At 32.2% G+C, this 22,035-nt stretch overlaps 2 protein-coding genes and 1 long non-coding RNA gene across 3 annotated transcripts; all 3 read left to right on the forward strand.

Annotated features, from left to right (window-relative positions):
• Window positions 1-6,045: 6,045 nt before the first annotated feature.
• On the forward strand, window positions 6,046-12,902 carry LOC134717957 (scavenger receptor cysteine-rich type 1 protein M130-like). Its single transcript, XM_063580458.1, has 5 exons — window positions 6,046-6,238; window positions 7,522-7,660; window positions 8,365-8,540; window positions 11,908-12,078; window positions 12,715-12,902. The coding sequence occupies exons 1-5, from the start codon at window positions 6,046-6,048 to the stop codon at window positions 12,900-12,902; spliced, it is 867 nt and encodes a 288-aa protein (XP_063436528.1).
• Window positions 12,903-14,150: 1,248 nt separating this feature from the next.
• Window positions 14,151-16,928, forward strand: LOC134719652 (uncharacterized). The gene is made up of 3 exons (XR_010107649.1): window positions 14,151-14,227; window positions 15,693-15,863; window positions 16,765-16,928. It is a non-coding gene; the product is annotated as an uncharacterized LOC134719652 (long non-coding RNA).
• Window positions 16,929-18,470: 1,542 nt separating this feature from the next.
• LOC134717958 (netrin receptor UNC5C-like) lies at window positions 18,471-22,014 on the forward strand. Its single transcript, XM_063580459.1, has 6 exons — window positions 18,471-18,495; window positions 18,921-19,091; window positions 19,552-19,722; window positions 20,231-20,377; window positions 20,996-21,017; window positions 21,395-22,014. The coding sequence occupies exons 1-6, from the start codon at window positions 18,471-18,473 to the stop codon at window positions 21,672-21,674; spliced, it is 816 nt and encodes a 271-aa protein (XP_063436529.1). The 3' UTR covers window positions 21,675-22,014.
• Window positions 22,015-22,035: the final 21 nt, after the last annotated feature.

The following is a 22,035-nucleotide window of genomic DNA, read 5'->3' on the forward strand; positions in this document are numbered from 1 at the left end:
GACAAACAGTTGATTCAGTATAAAGTCAACATACACATAGAAATTAAAAAAGTACAGACAATTCTGTTGACATTGAAATAATGGCTTTCCATTGAATTTTTTTTCAGATACAGATACATGTATCCCGTTTTGACACTATATATATATTATATATATCGTTTATAATTGGTTTATAGAATACAAAATTCTGAACAGACGTTTTGTCTTCACTAATCATATGATCAAATTCTTCTTATCAATAAGATACAGACTTTCATTTCAATTATGTTCCCCATGTTATATATCGTACTACATTGGCAGTTTTATTACCTGTAAATAGGGTGGTTATCCAAACAAAAGGATAAATTCTATCTTTAGAACTAGCTGAACACATTTTTTTCATATTTGTTTTCCAAAGAAAAAATCCAACATTGTGATTGCCTTTTTTAAATAAACCTGTTTTGATGAACAAAAACAAAAAAGCTAAGTAACTTAATTCAGCACTTTTTAATATGCATAAGTGATTGATGCAATGAAAGGTCATCTCTCATTCATGTTGAAAGTAAAAATGTCAGTTTACTCTGTTCTTTTACGCCGCTGTAAAATTAAGTTTATTTACGGGAACGGCAAATGTTTGCATTCACCTAGAGCACTTCCATTCAAATAGTTCCCGTATTTTTCTTAATAAAAAAGAAATTATCCATGGGGGCTTTAATTTATAACTTTTCAATGTTGTGTTTTGTGTACTGTTATTTGTCTTTTTGTAGTTTCATATTGTAGCCATTGCGTTGTTAGTTATTTTTTCTATCTATGAGTTTGTATGTCCCTCGTCGACGACGACTAAATAGTGTTCATTTATTGGAGATAGGCGAAAGATACCAACGGGACATACAAATCTATCAGTCCAAAATATTGTGACAACACATGGCTGAAGAGAAAAAAACAAACATATACTACACTGCATACAAAATTTTAGTCTAAGCAATAAATGATTAGAACTGTAATGTTCAAAATGTCAAATTCTTCCTTCTTTTCAGTGGTGATAAAAACTTGAATGCTTTCCCAAATCATGTGAAATGTATGTATGTGAATTCAAGAAAATAAAAATGTCAGATACAGGGATTATATTTCATTGAGAAAGCTTTTTGAACATATCTTGTAAGCTATAATTTATGGATACTATCAATTGTGTAAAATTGAACGAAACGAATTTATTCCTCCAACTACAGATAAAGAATACTGCATATACAGCTAAGTTTGCTTCATATCTTGACTTACATCTAGAAATTGACAATGAGGGTCGGTTGAAAACCAAACTTTACGACAAAAGAGATGATTTCAGCTTCTCAATTGTGAACTTTCCTTTTCTATGTAGAACCATTGCAGCAGCGGCTTCATATGGAGTACATATTTTCAAATGGATACGATATTCCCGGGCTTGTATTTCCTATCAATATTTCCTTGAAAGAGGATTGCTACTCACAAGGAAGCTTTTAAACTAAGAGTTCCAAATGGTGAAGTTGAAATTATTTCTACGTATGTTTTACGGACGCCATCAAGAGATGGTTGACGGTTATAAAATAAACGTTTCGCAGATGATATCGGATATTTTCCTTAGGTTGCAACTACAATACCCTTCCCTTTTCACGAATGTGACCTACCGAATTAGACTATTTACCGGATTTGTAAAAACATGAGCAATACGACGGGTGCCATATGTGGAGCAGGATCTGCTTACCCTTCCAGAGCACCTTCAGACCACCCCTAGTTTTTGGTAGAGTTCGTGTTGCCTTGTCTGAAGTTTCTTTGCTGTGTCTTCTGTACTGTTAGTTGTATATTTGTCTGTTTATTTCTAGCCATTGCGTTGTGAGTTTATTTTCTGTCCATGAGTGTGACTCTCCCTCTAGTATCTCGTGCCTCTTTTATTTATATTAGAATCAAGAGTATAGGCAACCCTTTAGAGATAAGCTTGTATCCTTTCATTGGTCATCAGTGGATTAAGGCATTACATGTATCTCTTTTGCATATATAGAATAACTATGGCTGTCACACAAATGTTTCAACGTCACATGTGATTTAAAAAGATGGATATAATTCAAGATAAGTATTCTAATCAAGTTATCTGATGATTTTATAACAAACTCAAGAGTATTTGTATATAATTGTGTTCGTAATAGTGCATTTAACTATGTTGATCTCTCTTCCAATATTAAACTGTGTAAAACAAATGAATAATATTATCATTATTAACACTGTATTGATTTAGACTAATTACTGACACTGGAATATTAAAACTGATATGTGGAATTCATTCCTTATCCCAACAACGCTGTTCATATGTACCCGTGTTGCTGATGGACAGGATGATGGTAAGTAGTTATGTTTAAAGTGTATGTTATCTTTATTTTCTTCCAGAATTATAATATACACATAGCTAATTGAGAAAAAATGGCATTGAGGTATTTCTATTTCATTCTCTAGTATAGTATAGGTTTACTATGGACTTTTCGATTAGATTTTCCTCTGAGTTCAGTATTTTTTGTGATTTTACTTTTTTTTAGAACGTTATTAAACAAAGTATAGGCTATTTGGACATCTTTACTTCTGTTCAGTAATGTTTAGAATTACCATTTTCGCAAATCTATCGTGTGGCTTTATTTGGAACAGATAATGACCCATATTTAGATAATGCTAAACACAAGTGTCAATGTAAAAGAGAAAGAGAAACTTCACACGAAGATAATAAATACAGGCATCTAGACATGTTCAAGAAATTATTTTGTATAATTAAGTTATTATTTTATCATTAACAGATGACTTACGACTGGTTGATGGTTCCCATTCCAGAGAAGGGAGACTTGAAATATTTCATAATGGCATATGGGGCAGTGTCTGTGACGACAATTTCGATTATCCTGACGCAAGTGTTGCATGTAGACAATTAGGTTTTCGGTATGGAACATATTGATGATAAAAATAGAACGTTCTTAACTATTTTCAATGAGTAGTCCAATAAATTATAAATAATAAAATAGCTGTTTATTCGGTGTGAGCCAAGGCTCTGTGTTGAAGGCCGTACATTGACCTATAATATTTTACTTTTATAAATTGTTATTTGGATTGAGAGTTTTCTCATTGGCACTCACAAAACATATTCCTATATCTATAGGCAAGGACCTCATAGAAATTGAAACAAAATATTACAAATTACATTATAAAAAACATTGAAACTAATATCCATTGAACAAAATTATAATAAAAATGTTTCCTTCGAACAAACATGTAACATTGCAATTCAGTGTTGTCCGACATTTCATGTACATTTGTGTAATATAATTTAGCATTATAAACTGCTTTCTGAAAAACACAATATTTTGAGAATGATACCCCTTTGATATGTTACTAATTTAAATTAAAAAGAAATCTAATTACATCATAAATTTTTTAACTTGAAAACATATCTGCAGAAGTATACATTCAATTCAATCTTTTAGATACATTTCATTTTAACGCTGTTATATAAATGAAAAAAAATAGAACACATATTGCAAATAACATGTATACTGTATCGTTTCTGTCATATTTGTTCTTCACTTTCGGTTTCTCTTCGAATAACGCAAAATACGTGGCTGGATTAAGAGTAGATGACCGTTATCAGAAAAATAGTCACATTGGCTAGAGGTATAGGGGGAGGGTTGACATCTCATAAACATGTTTAACCCCGCCGCAATTTTGCGCCTGTCCCAAGTCAGGAGCCTCTGGCCTTTGTTAGTCTTGTATGATTTTAAATTTTAGTTTCTCGTGTATAATTCGGAGTTTAGTATGACGTCCATTATCACTGTACTATTATGCATATTTAAAGGGGCCAGCTGAAGGACACCTATGGGTGCGGGAATTCGCGCTACATTGAAGACCCATTGGTTGCCTTCGGCTGTTGTCTGCTCTATGGTAGGGTGGTTGTCGCTTTGAATTATTCACCATTTCCTTTCTCAATTTTATACAGTATAAAACTAAAAACATACAAAACAGGAAGGTAAATCTTGAGAAATAAGTGATTTCTGAGGCAAGTTTTAACTTATAACATGTTTGTGTTTTGTGTTTTGTGTGAGGACATTTGTGTAGAAGGCATTCATTAGATAAAATTGAGATATCTTTCAATACACTTGATATACCATTTCCTGTTAACAGGTGTTTATCAGAAGTACAGACTTATACTCAAGGGGGCTACACTTCAAAAATATGGATGGACGATGTGGGTTGTAATGGTTTGGAAACGTCGTTAAAGAAATGTTCGCATAAAGGATGGGGAAGTCATAACTGTGGTTCACTTGAAAATGTAGGCATTCGATGCCTTGGTGGATGCGAAGGTGACGTAGAATAGTAGTTCTTATAACCTTCGTATTGAAATATCACTGAAAGTTATACAGAATTGAAGTGTTACATCTGCTTTTTGGATAACTTTGCAGCAAGATTATAATTTTCTTTACAAAAAACCTTTAGATAATAAAATCAAAAAAATTACGGATACAATAAAAGACCACACTATTATTTATCATGTTTTTTTATAGATTTATTTGGTATTTTAGCGTGTACCTTTTTTTTCACAAAAGCGCATGTCTGTGTTACGTCTTACTTTGTGGTTGATGACAGGAGAAAAAAAACTGCAATAACAGTATAACTCAGGTATCTATGAGTTTCAATGACTGGGAAGAGTAATAATACGCATTTCAAAACAATTTTAATTACAAACATGCATATCTTATGAATGTATTTGCATTCAAGGCTGTGAGTTCACTTTGCATAATGTTAACTATAAATGTATGCCGATTCATCATTATAAAGGCCTCGGATGTTCTTTATCTTTGTTTTTGTTTATATTGAATTAACGTCTCTCAGATAAACATTTTAAGTGTGTAGGTTGCACTTCTGTAAATATTTACAAAACACCTTTTAATAGGAACTCCCTTTGCGGCTAAAGCTGAGCAACTTTTACTTTACTTTTTACTTTACATGCTTTATAATGAAGTTTTGTACAAAATTATATCATATAATGGAAAGTGTATATCCACTTCTTTTGTATTCAAACGTCAAAACATAGGGCTAAGCGGCATATTTTCACCATTTGTGGTTTTTTTTTAAGATTTAAAGTTTAAACCTTTACTGAAATTTGGTATATCCTTCTTTCACTCAAAATTCTAAAATCGCCGCTTCCTTTTGTTTTTAGACTGGTAATATTCAAAGTTATTTCTCTATGAGATAAAAAATATATATCATAAATTGTATTGCAACCAGTCCATAAACAAATCAAAATGTGCATGATTATTAAATATCTCCATGAAATAGGCCTGGCTTGTGAAATGCAACATATATTATCTTGAAGGAGATTTGTGGTTAGTTGGAGGAAGTGATAACGGTCGTCTGAATATTTTTCATAGTGGTTCGTGGGGAACTATCTGTGACGACAACTTTGGATCAATAGACGCAATAGTTGTCTGCAAGCAACTAAAAATGCGGTGAGCTTTATTTTATAATAGGCTTCATTTGACGTACGTTACAAACAACAGACCTTTTTATTAAATACATGTGGAAATAAAATACCTTGAGAAATAGCATTCAATCGAATCAGAGTACGTGTATCCTGCGTAATTTGAAACACAAATTTTGACCGTCTCATAGTGAAAAACATCATGACAACGAATACTGCAACATATTAACATGGACCAACAGAAAATGAATTGGATATAAAAAATGAGAGGTGGTATGATTGTTAAAGAGACAACTGTCCACAAGAGACAAAATAACACAGAAATTAACAGCTATATGTTAGAGTGCTGCCTCCGACAATGAACAAAGCCCATTCCGCAAGGTCAACTATAAAGGCTCATTTACCAAACTCATCATAAAATCTTAGAATGTTTTATTTTAAACAAAGCAGAACAGTAAGGCCGAGCATAAATGATGATCACAGCTAAATTCAATTGTTTAAGAACATGGGATGTAATAAATCATATTGCATTTCTTGGTCTTACTATGGTATCTTATATCAAATATGATTTTTTTTTTGCAATGCAAAGGGCTACAAATGTACAACATTACACTGCTGCAGATGGAAATGGAACTATCTGGCTTGATGATGTTGCTTGCAATGGCCAAGAAAATAGACTTGACTACTGCAATCATAAAGGATGGAGTGTGCATAATTGTGGACATAACGAGGACGTTGGTGTAAGATGTTATGGTGATTACGGTAGTTTAGAAGGTAAACCGTATTTAAAATATAAAGGTAACGAAATTATATCATGTATTTTCAACTAAGAAACAAGAACGATCATTAAATATTTGTTTTACCATTACAAGCTACAAATGTATAGACAATATACATCCCTGATAATTCAAATTCCAGTATATGTCAGCTGTCAAATTGTTTATTTCTATATAAGTTAACATTGTTTTTGTATCAGTTAAGTGTGTCTGTTGTTCCCTTGTTTTTCTACTTTACTTATAGTTGATGTGTTACCTAGGTTCCCGATTGGTCCCTGGATTTGTATTCGCTTAATCGATTGATAAATATTTTTTTTGTGTTTTTTTTTTTTTTTTGGAAAAGATGTAATATCATATTGCGTTTATTTAGTATAACAATATAATCGAAACACCCATATGACATGCATATTTGGTTGGAATATCGATATGATAGCTGACATGACGAGTCCAAATGATGAACATGGTTAGCAATTGCAGATCCCATTCATGCATTCATCAATGAGAAAACCTATAACATTGCAGCCCAACATGTAAAACGATCCAATCAAGAAAACTGACGGCTTTAGTCATTAAAAAAACAGTAAATGAAAATCAAATATGCGGGATTTTCTCAATGTGTTGAAGACACATTGGTGGCATTGTGATGATTTTTTATCTTTGAACGACAAATGAACGACTTGTCGTCTTTTTGGTGTCACATTTTCCGTTTCCATTCTCAATTTAATGATTTACACCAATTGGTTTTACGACAAACTATTAAACTACGACAACAAAAATGGCCTATTTCACAAGCCACGTCTCGTTTGGGGAGATAAGTAAAATTGGGAATGTTACCAGTATCAAAATACATAGTATAGGCGAAAGTTGACTATTGACAAAGACTCAAAGTGAATATACCTGTAGGATTAGCACATTATTTCAACCTAAGTCATGTAAAATGCTGGGCATATAATTGTTAAAAAAAATATGCTGTACAGCCCTTTGTTTTGATATTTGAATAAAACAGTGTGCATTTTAACTTTCTATTCTATATATGTTTAACGAAACTTCATAGTAAAAGTGGCACAGCTGTTACCTCAAAGGAATATCTTTGGGACATTGCATTTTTTATATTTTATTTTTGAAGAAGTGTCAACTTTAACTATTATTCAAGATTGTCATTAAAACAAATTATAAGTTTGTGGAATGTTAAAAATATCTCAATGTAATCTTAAGTACTCAATTTCACAATAAATACCAATTAATATTAAACTTGTTATTCTTCTGATTTTGTTACTACAGGTGATCTACGATTACTTGGAGAAAATAATCCAGAAGAAGGACGCCTCGAGATTTACCACAATTCTCAATGGGGAACAATATGTGATGACGGTTTCGGAGCCACGGATGCTGTTGTAGCTTGTCGACAACTTGGTTACAGGTAAACAAGCAACATATACCCCGTTCTCATGAAGGGAGCTATATTGTATCCGTCTATCAGTCCATCGTTATTGTTCCTCTGAGTCAGTATGACACATGAAATTATTACTGCATCTGAAGCTTAAACTAAAAATTACGATTTCCTGACATTTTGAATCGAGCTTTATGAGACTTTATTGTACTTTGTACTTTTCGTATGAACACTAACACAAACATTTGCAATGGTCATTTCTAACCTTTTCGTCAAATCAAGGCTTGCTAAATTTGGAAATCTAGGTTGATTTTGGTGTTTTATTATATGTTTTTTTTTAAACCGGATATCATTTCATGATAACATTTTATCGAATTCTGTTTGGTACAGGTTGATTTTTTTTATTACTTAAATAGTTAAGAAACAGTTATTTTTTTATTAACAGGAATAAGCAAACCAACACATGCTTATTCGCCATGTTCATGGGCTCAGCTATAAAAAGTTAAATTGCAAAAATACTGAACTCCGAGGAAAATTTTAAAAAAGAAAGTCCCTAAACAAAAGGCAAAATCAAAAGCTCAAACACATTAAACGAAGGGAAAACAACTGTCATATTCCTGACTTGGTACCGGCATTTTCTGATGTAGAATGGATGGATTGAACCTGGTGCTTTAGCTAGCTATTTTTACACCATTTTTTGACCACAAATAATGTAAGTTATTATTTCAAATTAGGACATCGACTCCAACAGTGTACACATATGGTGGTGGAATAGACCCAGTATGGTTAGATGACATGGCATGCAATGGTACCGAAAGGAGAATTGCTAATTGTAGGCATCCAGGTTGGGGTGTCGAAAATTGTGGCCATAGCGAAGATGTTGGTGTAAGATGTACAGGGGAATATGGTGGTAAATAGAAATTTAGTTTTATAAAATACTATTATTTGTATCCGTTGTATGACAGTGCAATATGACACGACTATCCAAATATAAACCGTGTGACTCGCAAATCACGATTATATTGTCATGGTGTACTATCGTTAAATGATTGGATGTGTATGTTGATATACTTTCGATTACAAGTTGTCTGGCGTATTAAATTATATTCCTGGTAACTTTGATCATTATTTACACTTCGGGTCGTTACCACTGCTGGTATACGTTTCGTCTCCGAGAGGAACAACAGTCCAGCAGTCAGCACATGGTAATTTTTATAATTTTCCGTTACAAAACTTAGAATATTTCAAAAAAATCAAATTTGTACTTGTTTTGCTTTATGACTTTTTATTTATCTGAGCGTCACTGATGAGTCTTATGTAGATAAAATGCGCGTCTGGCATATTAAATTATAACCCTTGTACCTATAATAACTATTCACAACACTGGGTCGATACCACTGCTGGTGGTCGTGTCGTCCCCGAGGGTATCACCAGCCCAGTAGTCAGCACTTCGGGGTTGACATGAATATCAAGTACATGGTAATTTTTATATAGATATAGGAAGATGTGGTGTGAGTGCCAATGAGACAACTCTCCAACCAAATAACAATTTAAAAATTAAACCATTATAGGTTAAAGTACGGCCTTCAACACGGAGCCTTGGCTCACACCGAACAATATATCTACTTTTACAAAACTTTGAATATTTCGAAAAACAAAGAATTTTCTTATCCAGGAATGGATTACCTTAATCGTATTTGGCACAACCTTTTTTTTGAATTTTAGGTCCACAATGCTCTTCAACTTTGTACTTGTTTGGCTTTATAACTTTTTTGGTGTGAGCGTCACTAATGAGTCTTATGTAGACAACACGTGCGTATGGCGTATTAAATTATAATCCTGGTACATGTACCTATGATAACTATTTACATCACTGGGTCGATACCACTGCTGGTGTAGTTTCGTTCCAGAGGGTATCACCAGTCCAGTAGTCAGCACTTCGGTGTTGACATGAATATCAAGTACATGGTATTTTTTACATATCTACTGTTACAAAACTTTGAATATTTCGAAAAACTAAGGATTTTCTTATCCCAGGCATGTCTTACCTTAGCCGTATTTGGCACTACCATTTTTGAAATGTTGGGTCCTCAATGCTCTGCAAATTTGTACTTGTTTTATAACTATTTTTATATGAGCGTCACTGATATGTCTTATGTCGGCGTACCGCGTGTCTGGCGTATTCAATTATAATCCTGGTGCACTAATATATTATGCATTTATGAATGTCGCTGTCCTGATTGTGATTTTGTTTAATTGTACTTGATTCCTATCCTGTAATTTTGCCATATTTAGCATTGACATAAACATTTGATGTTAGGCTAATAAAAATTTATATGTGTATTGGTGTGTTGATGTGTAAGCAAAATTTTAATTTCCTATTGTTTTCCTTTCATGGTAAATATGTGACCCTGTTTTTTTTTGTTACCGGGATTAGTTTAATTGTTACCGATTTGTGGCTATTGGACAGTTATATACTACTGTTGCTTTCATTCAAAATTTCGAAATAAGACAGGAATTGTCACGAGAATTATTCTAGAACAATCTATATAGATACTAAGAGCAGATTATGACAGAAGCTTTTCGTAAGGGTTGTTAACCGTTATAGCATAACAAGACCATTTCGGCTATTATCTCGATCAGTTTTGGACAGATCTAACATATAATTGATATTATGGCTTTAACTTTTGACATAATGCTAACATGTCTATCGTTGAATTTATCTTCTCAGTTCTATATTTCGAAAAGTTTAAAATTTGTGTGTGACCTTTCATATATTAATTATTTGAAATTTACAATGGAAATGAGGAATGTGTCAAAGAGACAACAACCCAACCAAACAACAGAACACAGTCGAAGGCCTTTTAAAATAGAGTCTGTTTTATATGAAAGTTGATTTGATTTTTCGGGGTAAATCCCGAAATATTTTAAGACATCTGTGTTATACATGTTGTACATTGTACTTAGTTTATGTTGTCGGGATATTTCCTGAAATGTGTTTCAGATCTGTTTGTTAAAATGCTCTCTGCCAACATATACATGATATATGTAATAAATAATAATGTTGAGAATGATTTCGGGACATTTCTCGAATAAATCATTGTCACAAACATCTTTACTACAAAATTTTGAAACTTTCATATATTTCGGGAAATTTCCCGAACAATAAATGTAAATCTTATCAATTATAAGAATAAAAACATGGAATGTTGTAAAAAAAAATTGTTTCTTTATGAAATCTTCATTCAATATATGGTAAACATTGAAAAAGATTATAAAAAGGAATAAAATGGATGTTACTCTTTTAAAATTGAGGCTGTTATAAGTATTTGAAATTGGCAATGGAAATGAGGAATGTGTCAAAGACACAACAACCCAATCAAAAAACAGAACACAGTCGAGGGCCATCAATGGTTCGTCAATACAGCAGTCAATCCCGCGCCTGAGGTGTGCTTCAGCTAGCCCCCAGACAAGATGTTAACTAGTTCAGTGATAATGAACAAGATACTAAACTTCGAAATATGTAAATGTTAAAAATCTAAATCATACAAGCCTAACAAAGGTCAGATGCTCCACACTATGGACTGGGGCAAAATTGTGGCGGGGTTAAGAATGATACAAATCTCAATCATCCCTTATACCTCTAGCTAATGTAGCAAAAACAAACACATATCAATACGCACAGTAAATTTCAGTTTAAAAGAAGTCCGAGTCCGATGTCAGAATAGGTAACAAAAGGAACTAAATAAAAGGACAATGATACATACATTAAATACATTGACCAAGGACTTAAATACAACAACCATAATTATATACATATACTTCCTATTAACTTCATAAATGTGCCAAATGTATATTCAACTAAACGGTAAAGTTATATCAAAGCGTCAAATCTCCAAATTTGACAAGGGTGTATTTTCCAACCTCCTATTAGGTCTACTTATATCGACAATATACTGAACTTCGATGAATATCATTCTTGAACATCTTAGTTTGCTTCATATTCGAATATATGTTAACATTTGGCTAATAAAAAAAAATTGATAATAATTTGATACAATGCCTGTTGGCCATTTTGTTTGGTAAGAGTTATTGGGCAAAACAATTAGTGAATTATTGCGTGTTTGGGGAAAGGATATTGTTTTTCAATTAATCAGATACAAACATTACCTACATTAAGTTTGACAACGTCGTTGGTGTATATTTGGGAAATATTAAGAAATTGATATAACCAGAGTGAATTGTCATCAGAATTGAATGTTTATCAAATGTTACAGTAAATGGTAATTGGGGTTATTGGTCCGCGTGGTCACCTTGCAATTCAACTTGTGGTTCTGGTACAAGACATAGAACAAGACGATGTGACACTCCTTTTCCAGCATTTGGTGGATCATCGTGTACTGGAAACTCAGGGCAATCCCAAACGTGTTCTGGAAGTTCTTGTCCAGGTTTGTTTTTATCATATTTATATTTTATCAACTTTCTATATTGGAGAATGAGATGAATATATAGTAAAAACGTATTCAGCGTTAACTGTTTTTTTGTGAGTAGCTACATACACATGTGCATGTTCGTTTATTGTGAATGTCTAGATGTTAAAATCAATGCAATATATGATGTTGAATACCTAGGTATAAGATGATTACATGCATTTGTCGTTTGGTATATATCTTGATTAATAGATTTACACAAGAGTCCAGTTTAGAAATGCAAGCTGCGACGGTAATAGTTTACAGCAAGGAATATCATCTTGTTTGAATATATTGTTTTTGTTTGTGAGTCTCTGGTTTTTTTTTGCCTTCCAGCTATGGAGCAGCAGTAAATAACTACTTCACTGCAAAAACTCAGCACTACGAATGAAATAACTGAAAGTCAGATGTAGGTTAAAAATGTTTTTACACGAATGACATGATAAGCCATAAATGCATTGTAATATGAGTGCATGCACATATTTATATGCGAATGATAACATGATATAACAACAGTATTAATGTCGAGTACACTTACATATCACTTATTTATTGGTCAAATCTTTTTTCTCGAAATACTGCGCTTACTGTATTTTACACTTTTTCTTATGTAAGTGAGTGGAAATTGGGGATCATGGTCGGACTGGACAATCTGCAGTTCTAGTTGTGATTCTGGCCATCAAAGGAGATCCCGTCTCTGTAATGAACCGGTACCATCATCAAATGGGGCATACTGTAATGGAAATTCATTCGAAGTACTAAACTGCAGCATTGAAAGATGTACAGGTACGGCAGGCTCTTGAATTGTGTAAGAATTGTTTGATCTACAATTAATAAAATATTCTTAACATTCATAGCAAAATAGATAGATTACTTTGCTGGTTCTCGGTTTTTTGTTGTTGTTGCTTGTTTTACTTTTTTTTGAAAACAGGCAAATAATTCTTCAATATATGAATTCTATACCAAAAAATATAAAAAGGGAGATATTTTTTTACTTCCGGTTTGAAAATTTGCCTTTCCGGTATTGTTTAATAGTTTACTGAACACTGATTCTAATAATATATAGTTCTTTATACTTTTACATTAATTGAGTACAAAAACGTAGTGTAAAATGTCCGATGGCTTTATCATGTATATATATGAGGTAAAAGTCAACAAAGTAAAGGTCAACATATCGAATGTCGAATCAGTTTTTGACCTTGACCCTAATATCAAGGTCACGAAACAAGGGCGTCAAATAAAAAGACCCTCAATCTCAATTATATGATGAATGAGGTATATCGCCATGCGTGTAATTTAAAATTTAATAAGGAAGAAAACTATCATTTAATGTCTCTTAACCCTTTCAACTCAAATTTACGTATTATGACATGTCGCAACTCACAATTCTGTAAAAATATTTTGTTGATATCTTACAAAAATTCCTGAAAATAAATGATAACTGGCAAAAATCTAAATTTTTAACATCACCGTCTCCTTGGCCTTGACCTCATTTGTGTGGACCAATGACCTCAAATCACAAGACCCTAGGCCTCTATCACTTGTGTTTTTTTCTAGTTACAAATACTTTTCACTTAAATCAAATACAAAAGGGGAAATAACTCTCTTATGGAGTCTTTGTAAAGCTTTGGTCAAAATAAAAACGTAACATTCTGATGATATTACGAGCAATTTAGAATAATTCATTCGTCACTTTCTTTTACGGTTGCAAAGATCTCATTTCAAGAAAAACAGTATTTGGGGAGATAACTCTCACAAAGAAAAGTGTTCTGTTAAACAGGGTCAGTTTCAAAAGCGTATAGACTGTATGATATCATACACAATAAAACTAAGCGACATCTTTTGAAACAAAAATACAGAGAAAGTAAACAAATTAGGCGGAACAAAAAAAAATATTTAAAGAAAATCAATAGGTCTTTCCATGGAAATACCTAATTACTCTTTTTTTCCCTTAAAGTTAACGGAAACTGGGGATCATGGTCCGACTGGACGGTATGCAGTTCTAGTTGTGATTATGGGCATCAAACGAGATACCGCCTGTGTAATAATCCGGCACCATCATCAAATGGCGTATACTGTTATGGAAAACCGTTCGAAGTACTAAACTGCAGCCTTACAAAGTGTACAGGTATGTTTGTCTTTTGTGTCTTTAAAAAATTTAATTGTGACGAACAGTAATTAATCTTTAACCTTTGCTGTCTATCTATTCAAGGTACAAGTAATCTTAGCCGTATTTGGCACAATGTTTTAGAATTTTGGATAAAAAGTGAAAGAAAAAACAAACGAGATACAGATTCTGCATAGTTAAGGTAGCACAATACAAAGATTTTATAACTCCAACTCCCAAGTTTTAAAATGCTGTAACTGTCTTGATAATGCTTAAAAATTTATAAAAATGGTAGTTTTGGATAGCTAACAGATTACTCTTTTAAATTAACGCAATGTTAGTATTATGCAACAATTATGTAACCAATTATAATGTTAACTGTGTCTAAAATATTTTTCACCAAATTTCCACTTTCAAATGAAATTAGCTTCTGCATAGGTATACCTAGAGGGTTTATTGTATTATATGTTGTTCCTATGGCCATTATCTACAAAAGGGTGTCTCAGATTTCAGATAGAATAAATTTTACAAATTTTAAAGCTAATTAAACATTATCTTCTTTTATGTGGTTAGGATGTTTATACTCATTAGAGATTTACGAGAGAATGGAATACTATAGAGACATTCTGAGACACCCTTTTGAAGCCCATGTTGATTAAGATTTCGTTAAAATTTTCTGTATAGTAAAAGAGATGAAAGAGCTAAATTCATTCAAGTGAACTTACCTAGATTTTGCCACTAATTACGTAATAATTAATTACATAATGATTGCATAATAAAAATATTGCATTCATTTAAAAGATTAATCTTTTATCTTTCTATGTATACCTGTTTTATTAATTTTTATGCATTCATACGAAAGTTACAGCATTTCAAAGGTTAGTGATTGGATGTAAACAAATCTTTGTATTGTGCTACCTTAAACACGCATGGCGGAACCATGTTGTAGACTACATCAATTGTATTCGTCCATTTTGTAACTACTATCTAAGTTTAACAAAAGGTAACTTTAAAAATATCTTAAAAATCTGCTACGTTCTTAATCTAACAGTTAATTTAGTGTAAATATTAATGACATCGTGTAATAATGGTTTTAAAAAAGAAGTAGAACATAAATTGAGATCAAAATATCTATATGAACAGTTGCTATTGATTTTATATAGTACACATTTTTCTAAAATGTGGGGAAATTTATGATTCAAAAATAAATCAGGCTAATCACTAAGTGTGCTTTTCTGGAGTCTGTAACTAAACGGTTGTCTTGTGTTGCTGTTTCTCATACTTGTTTTTCAATGATTGTTTTGTGTTGTGGCGTTGCACCACTGTCTCAGGTTTGGTATAGGGTTAGCGAAACCAACCTAGCTAAAACCTACTGCATCTTAATGCACCTGTCCTATGTCAGAAGCCTACCACATTGATATCGCATATGCTGTTAACAATTACTCCTCTGACACAGCTATCTCACTTTTTTATTTAATCTTTTAAGTTGATGGAAGTTGGGGAGAGTGGAGTAAGTGGTCAGATTGTAATGCAACTTGTGACGGTGGTGTACAGAAGCGTACGCGTTATTGCAACAATCCATATCCTTTTGTTGGAGGATCTGCATGCTCAGGGATGGCCGACCAAATACTAATATGCGCAGAGATTATTTGTCCAGGTGAGTGATTCTTTTCTTAAAAGTATCAGTGTATCCATCACAGAGTCTATATAGTAACAATCGTTAATCAATTTATATCAATCAGTTCGGATGAATATGTATACCAGCATGGCCTTTTTAAAGTTTGTACAAATTTCGCATTTGTATGTTATTTTGTTTCTATTTTTATTTTTTATTTTATTGTATAACTTTAAATAGTCCAAGGACACAGTAACTGTCCTTTGGTTTGGTTTTCGTTGTCTACGAATATAGTCCCTAGTGTGGACAGTGTATAATTTGCAAACATTTTCCAAATTAATTTCTTGATATTTAATGCATGAAATGTAAAGTTGGGCAATGAAATTGAATGTTAAAAATTTGAATGCTGAATCTTAATGTTAAGTAGTGAGTTGGTCCAGTTGAAAATGTCATACTGAATTTCAGACCCTCTTATCACAGTATTGTCAATATATTGAGTTTGAGCTGGTAGAAGTTTCTATAATTTTGATAGTAGTTGTCCCATTAGTAGTACACTACACTGTGAACTACTTTTTTAGAAAGACTAGGTGCTATTGTTCTTATTTGATTTTATTGTCCAAAAGAAATGCGTTACGAAATAACTATGTTCTTGGGCCAAATAAACAGAGCTTAAAGTTTAATTACCGTTTATCGATTTTTCACATGTATGAACAACACATTAATATAACCTTCATGAATATTCAAGTCAAATCCAAGGAGTGAACATTCCACACGAAACCAGAAATTATCAAATGTATGTCACCGTAGGGCCTTCAATATTGAGTAAAACCCATTACGCATATACACCAATTGTATTTCATTTGTTGAGAAACTGTTATGATTGGGCATGAGCATTAAGAATACTTTATAGAAAAAAATTAATTTACATTCATCTATCTTTTAGTTTTTGGAGCCTGGTCAGAATGGGGAGTTTGGAGCTTATGTTCAACCTCATGTGGTACAGGAAATAGGACAAGGGGAAGACTGTGTGACAATCCTCCTCCCTCTCATGGTGGAGAGTATTGTAATGGCGATACTTTGGATTCGGATACTTGTAATACTCATGAATGCCCAAGTATGTGTATCGTATATATTATGTTAGTTTAGTTTTTCTTTTTTTTCAGACATTATCTTCCATATATAGAGAACGAATTAAAATAAATATCAATATATGCAACAACTTTAAAATCAAATGCTATAATTGATAACCTGGGAATGAATCGAGCGTTAAGGTAGGGATTCTTCGAAATAACATGTTACGTAAAGGAAGAAAAATATTTGTTTTAAACCTGAAATTTGAACTGTTCTGGTACAAAACAAAGAATCTAAAAAAAAATATCTTCTGATTCAATTTAGAATAAACATGATTCAGATATGTTTCTAACTCAGATACACATTATGTTTATTGTTTGGGAAAAAAACTATGTGGAAAACCATGACGATAAAAAAAAACAGCACTCCGAACTTGCAAACGCTGTGCGCTAATTCAACACTCAATTGCTATTACTGTTGCCTTTATATAACTATTTTTTCCTACTTGATGCGGCCTTTTTCCTACTTTTTTTTCTCATATGTTTATTAATTACTTCTTTCAAATGCTTTTTAAGATAAGTGTTATCTGTTTGAAATTATCAGTTCCACTTTTAAGTAAAATAATACTGTATAAATAATGGGCGTCCATTTCACTTTTCGGTGATCAACTAATTAGGTATGATAAAAACATAACTTTATAACTTTGAGAGCTTTATAAGGTGAAATACCACCAAATCATGGTACGTCACATCCGGTTGCATACGAAAGTAGGTCTAAAAAAATAGTCCCTTGAATTTGACCGTTGTAGGTAATTATTCCTACATTTTATTGCAGTAAAACTATTTCTGTATCATAAACACATGTCTTGGGTATTTCAAAACACCATTATTTTTTATTTGTGATTTCTATAGAAAATTTTGTAATCTTGAGGTTACATGGTGACTAAACCTTGTACAACGATACAATAAGGGGAGAAATTTGATTGGTTAACTTCCAATGATGGTTATTTTCTAATATGCAATGAAATGTTATGTGAAACATTTTCTATAGAAGTGGACAGGATAAAACTTTACTCATGCCAAGTATTTCTTTATTTAAAACAAAGATAAATTCTGCACAATTTTTTTAAAAGTGCAAATTTAACAAAGACTAATAGAGGAAAATCAATGGTGGTATTACACCTATAACAAAAACAAGGACCAAAACTTTAAGTGTCATATACATTTAAGATTAAAATGACAAATAAGCAACCTCAGTTTACTAATAAATTCGAAACTATCAACATGATCAACTGGAAAACGATAGAAATTTAAAAATTAATTTAAAAAAAGTACGTCAGTGTCAGTTCAACAGTCTTATTGATGATGACATTAAACTACCTTTTTACGGATTTATTTGTGAAGTAAAATTGCTGATCTCAATAGAAATATTCAATTAGTTAACAACATAACAAATATCAAAACATTGATTTACTCACTCCGTTGTTTCTATAAGTTATCATGTTTAACTTTTGCAAAGGGTCCACATTTTATAAGAAAGTCTTAAGAAACAACACTGTGTATACATTTTTCCTATACAATGCAGACTACATATACGAGAACTGGTGTGTTCAACAAAACAACTAAAAGGACACAATCATTATTGATGGTTTTTTTTCTTTTACTTCAAATTGTTAGTTTTTCTATCATTGACATATACTCTTATTTTTTGGTTGAATCCATCTATAATAATGTTCCTTAACCAATATTCAGCATTCAAGTACTAACCACTTGTAATTGGAACTAAACTACGTATAGTACCTACTGTCGACATATTATGCTGTTGGTGTTTTTATGTGCAACTGTTGTGATTCAAAATATTCCAAGAAGTCTGATATATTGTCAGCCTATACAATGCGTGTTGCAATGATGCAATATTTGTACATTCTCTGCATTTATGACTCCGTTCAAATGAATATATTTGACATATGGTTGTGCTATCTTTTTGTTGTTGAAACAAATACAACTTTATCATCTTCCATAATTTCAGTCGATGGTGAATGGAGTGAATGGTCATCTTGGGAAATTTGCAGTGTGACCTGTAACGGAGGATTTCAGGATAGAAATCGGAAATGTGATCATCCACCACCATCTAACGGAGGAATGTATTGCAATGAAACAACGACAGAAAGTCGTTCTTGCAACATCGTTAGCTGTGAAAGTATTTCATGTTTAAAACTATTTTTTTTAAATCCTTAAAAAAACAATGGATATGCTAAGAACAAACATAATTGTTTGTGACAACATCAACTATGTTTCTTAAGCAACCAATCAAATGTTGATTGAGCATATAAAGAGTAATACTCTTATTTTTTAATAACATTCATATAGATATATATATAATAGTTAATTGCTTAAAACATATTAAAAACTGATTTAATCTGGTGAGATATTACTTGTTTTAATGTGTCGAAAGCGTGCAAAATAAACGCCTCAAATGGTGGATGCAATTGTATAATATTTCCCCTTTTGCATTCTATGTATTTGTATTGTCTCCTTCTAAGTTAATGTAAACTCTAATCCGACATACTTCTAATGTCGGACTGATGAATGAATTAACCTTGTAATTTTTAAATTTTACCATATGATATTAGTTAATAATATCAAACAACACTTTGTAGTTGACGGACAATGGAGTACATGGCAAGAATGGCGACCTTGCAATACAACGTGTGGGAACGGATCCAAACACCGAATCCGGAAATGTGACAGTCCTTCGCCGTACTTCGGGGGCTCTGAATGTATCGGACTTGATTTTGACATTCAAACATGCTATCAAGACATATGTCCAGGTAAACTTATTATTAGTCTATACGTCCCCATTTTATGTTTATATGCAAACTTCTAGCCACAGGTGTTTTTGCCTCACTCTGTAATTTAACTCTAAATACTTTAATGTTTTACAGACATATGTCTGTTGATTGTGCTGGTGTTTTATTATAGCTATAATCATCAAGGAATGTAAGATGACGCTCAGTAAGTTGCTTCTATATCAATGGATTGTATGATACCTCTATCTGGCTTAGTCTAATCTATTGCTAGTCTTGACAGTTATCATACCTAAAGTAAATGTTTTTTTCTAGGAATTGCGGCTTCTTTAATCGATCTTCGATAATCGAAAGCAGTGAATACTGAAAGTTGTGTAAATAACACCAACATATAAACAACAAATCATTATTTAATTCGTTTGAAAAATATCCTATATACATTTTTCATCAATGGTTAATTCAGAATTTGAATTTATGCAGTGTAAAAGTTGCCATTATCTTCTATTTAATGTACACATTTTGTATTACACAGATGCACATCTACAAGTCAAAGTGGAAACATCAAATACGGTCTCATCTGCACTGCTTGGAGGTGTGGCAGTTGTTTGTATTATCGTTACTGGTGTCATTACATGTATAGCTTTATTTGTATTCCGCAGGTTCAGACCTACTAAAGTTGGTAAGTGTATGTTAAATATCACTTGAAAACGAAATAAATATATATACATATAGAAAAAACATATATTCAAATATATAAAAGGACAATGTTTCAATAAAGTTTGTCAATTATTAAACTTTTGATCAGGAAAATACCACTTTACAAAAACATTATAAAACTGGTCAATAAATGAAAACGTTTAAATGTGTTGCATTAGTTGAGTTTCTTTAGTAGGAATTTACGTTTAGATAAAATGCATAGAGAACCAGACATATTAAAGTTAACTTCTTTATAAAGTCTGAATGGGATATGTTCAAAATCACTTCTTTTTTTCAAGTAGTCTAAATACTTAATCAAATATGAATGAAATATATTTTCAGGGAGTTATGGCGAATTTCCCGCTACTTTTGATATATCAGTATTTTATTTGTACCTTATTCCAATTCATTTACAAAATTACAGCTTATAAACGTAACTGAGTCAAAAAACGAAAAACATTATAATTCAAATATTTTATAATGAAAGTTACATAAACAATATTGTGTTAGGAAACTGTTATTATTAGCGATGAAACAGTCGAATATATGATCACATGATGATTTTACCTCTTCGTTGAATGTATGGTGTTTTATTTCTTAGCAAAAAGAAAGAGACATGGATGGTAAGTTCTTATCTAATTTTCTTATAGTATAATTTGTATCTGCAACAATACATATTCGAACTGATTCTTCTGTTTGAATGCATCGTGAATTGTGTATATGCTTTATGCAATCTAAAAAAATATATCGTTTACGTTTTACTGATATTTTTTATTTTTCACTGTCTTAATTCACGTCAGTTTGTATAAACCACATTTTAAAAATTAGATAAAAAAAATACATGCATTGAGGTTATTTTTCATTGTATAAAAGCACTCATAGTAACACAACAAACCCATAGCGACGTCTTTATTGTCATATCGTTAATCGCCAATACACAATTATCAAAGTGTAACATAATCTATCAGTGATTACCATACATCCTTTATTTCTGTTTCAGCAACACCGAACGTCTAGATGAGTTAAGAGTAACTAGTCAACAAAATGATTATGATTGCATCGGAAGGGCTAGTGGTATACAGAGTGGCGTTTATGACACCTGCAGAAATACTAATAGTGATGCCTATGCTAATACACAATTCGCTGCTGAAAATATTGAAACAGGTGCTCGTGCTAACCATTCATGCAATGCTGACAATATGGAATCAGGCGCTCATGCTAACATTCCATGCAATGCTGACAATGTGGAGGAACTATACGAAAATCTGAAAATAACCTGAAGCTGTTTGATACAACTGAATAGTTATAAAACTTTTAGTGTTATGACATTCCGACTTATATATTTATAATAACACTAATATGGTCATCCATTGTTTGTTGGATGTGTACTGTTTAATATATTAGTCTCAGATGCATGTTTTTATCAGTTGGTATTGGCATTGCAAACCTAGTAGCTGTCATTAACAGCAACTTCTCTCAGATATTTCCTTATTGTCTTTTGGTTGTGTGTATATTTAAGTACACTGCTACGTCCATGTTGTGTTGTGTAATATATGTTTCTGCTCTATATTGATCTGATAAGTTATGCTCTTTTCAACTTATTTGATAGTTTGGTCGTATTTTGTACTGTTACACCACTGT

Source organism: Mytilus trossulus, chromosome 5 (genome assembly GCF_036588685.1).
Source record: "Mytilus trossulus isolate FHL-02 chromosome 5, PNRI_Mtr1.1.1.hap1, whole genome shotgun sequence".
Taxonomy (NCBI): domain Eukaryota; kingdom Metazoa; phylum Mollusca; class Bivalvia; order Mytilida; family Mytilidae; genus Mytilus; species Mytilus trossulus.

What these genes read in the sequence shown, in the direction of transcription:
- LOC134717957 (XM_063580458.1), top strand. Translation starts at nt 6,046, where the DNA reads ATGCAAAGGGCTACAAATGTACAACATTACACTGCTGCAGATGGAAAT. An exon ending in TGATTACGGTAGTTTAGAAG is followed by an intron (nt 6,239 to 7,521) that starts GTAAACCGTATT and finishes TTGTTACTACAG; the next exon opens with GTGATCTACGATTACTTGGA. An exon ending in TTCTGGAAGTTCTTGTCCAG is followed by an intron (nt 12,079 to 12,714) that starts GTTTGTTTTTAT and finishes TTCTTATGTAAG; the next exon opens with TGAGTGGAAATTGGGGATCA.
- LOC134717958 (XM_063580459.1), top strand. Translation starts at nt 18,471, where the DNA reads ATGCAGACTACATATACGAGAACTG. An exon ending in CTATCAAGACATATGTCCAG is followed by an intron (nt 19,723 to 20,230) that starts GTAAACTTATTA and finishes TGTATTACACAG; the next exon opens with ATGCACATCTACAAGTCAAA. An exon ending in GTTCAGACCTACTAAAGTTG is followed by an intron (nt 20,378 to 20,995) that starts GTAAGTGTATGT and finishes TTTATTTCTTAG; the next exon opens with CAAAAAGAAAGAGACATGGA.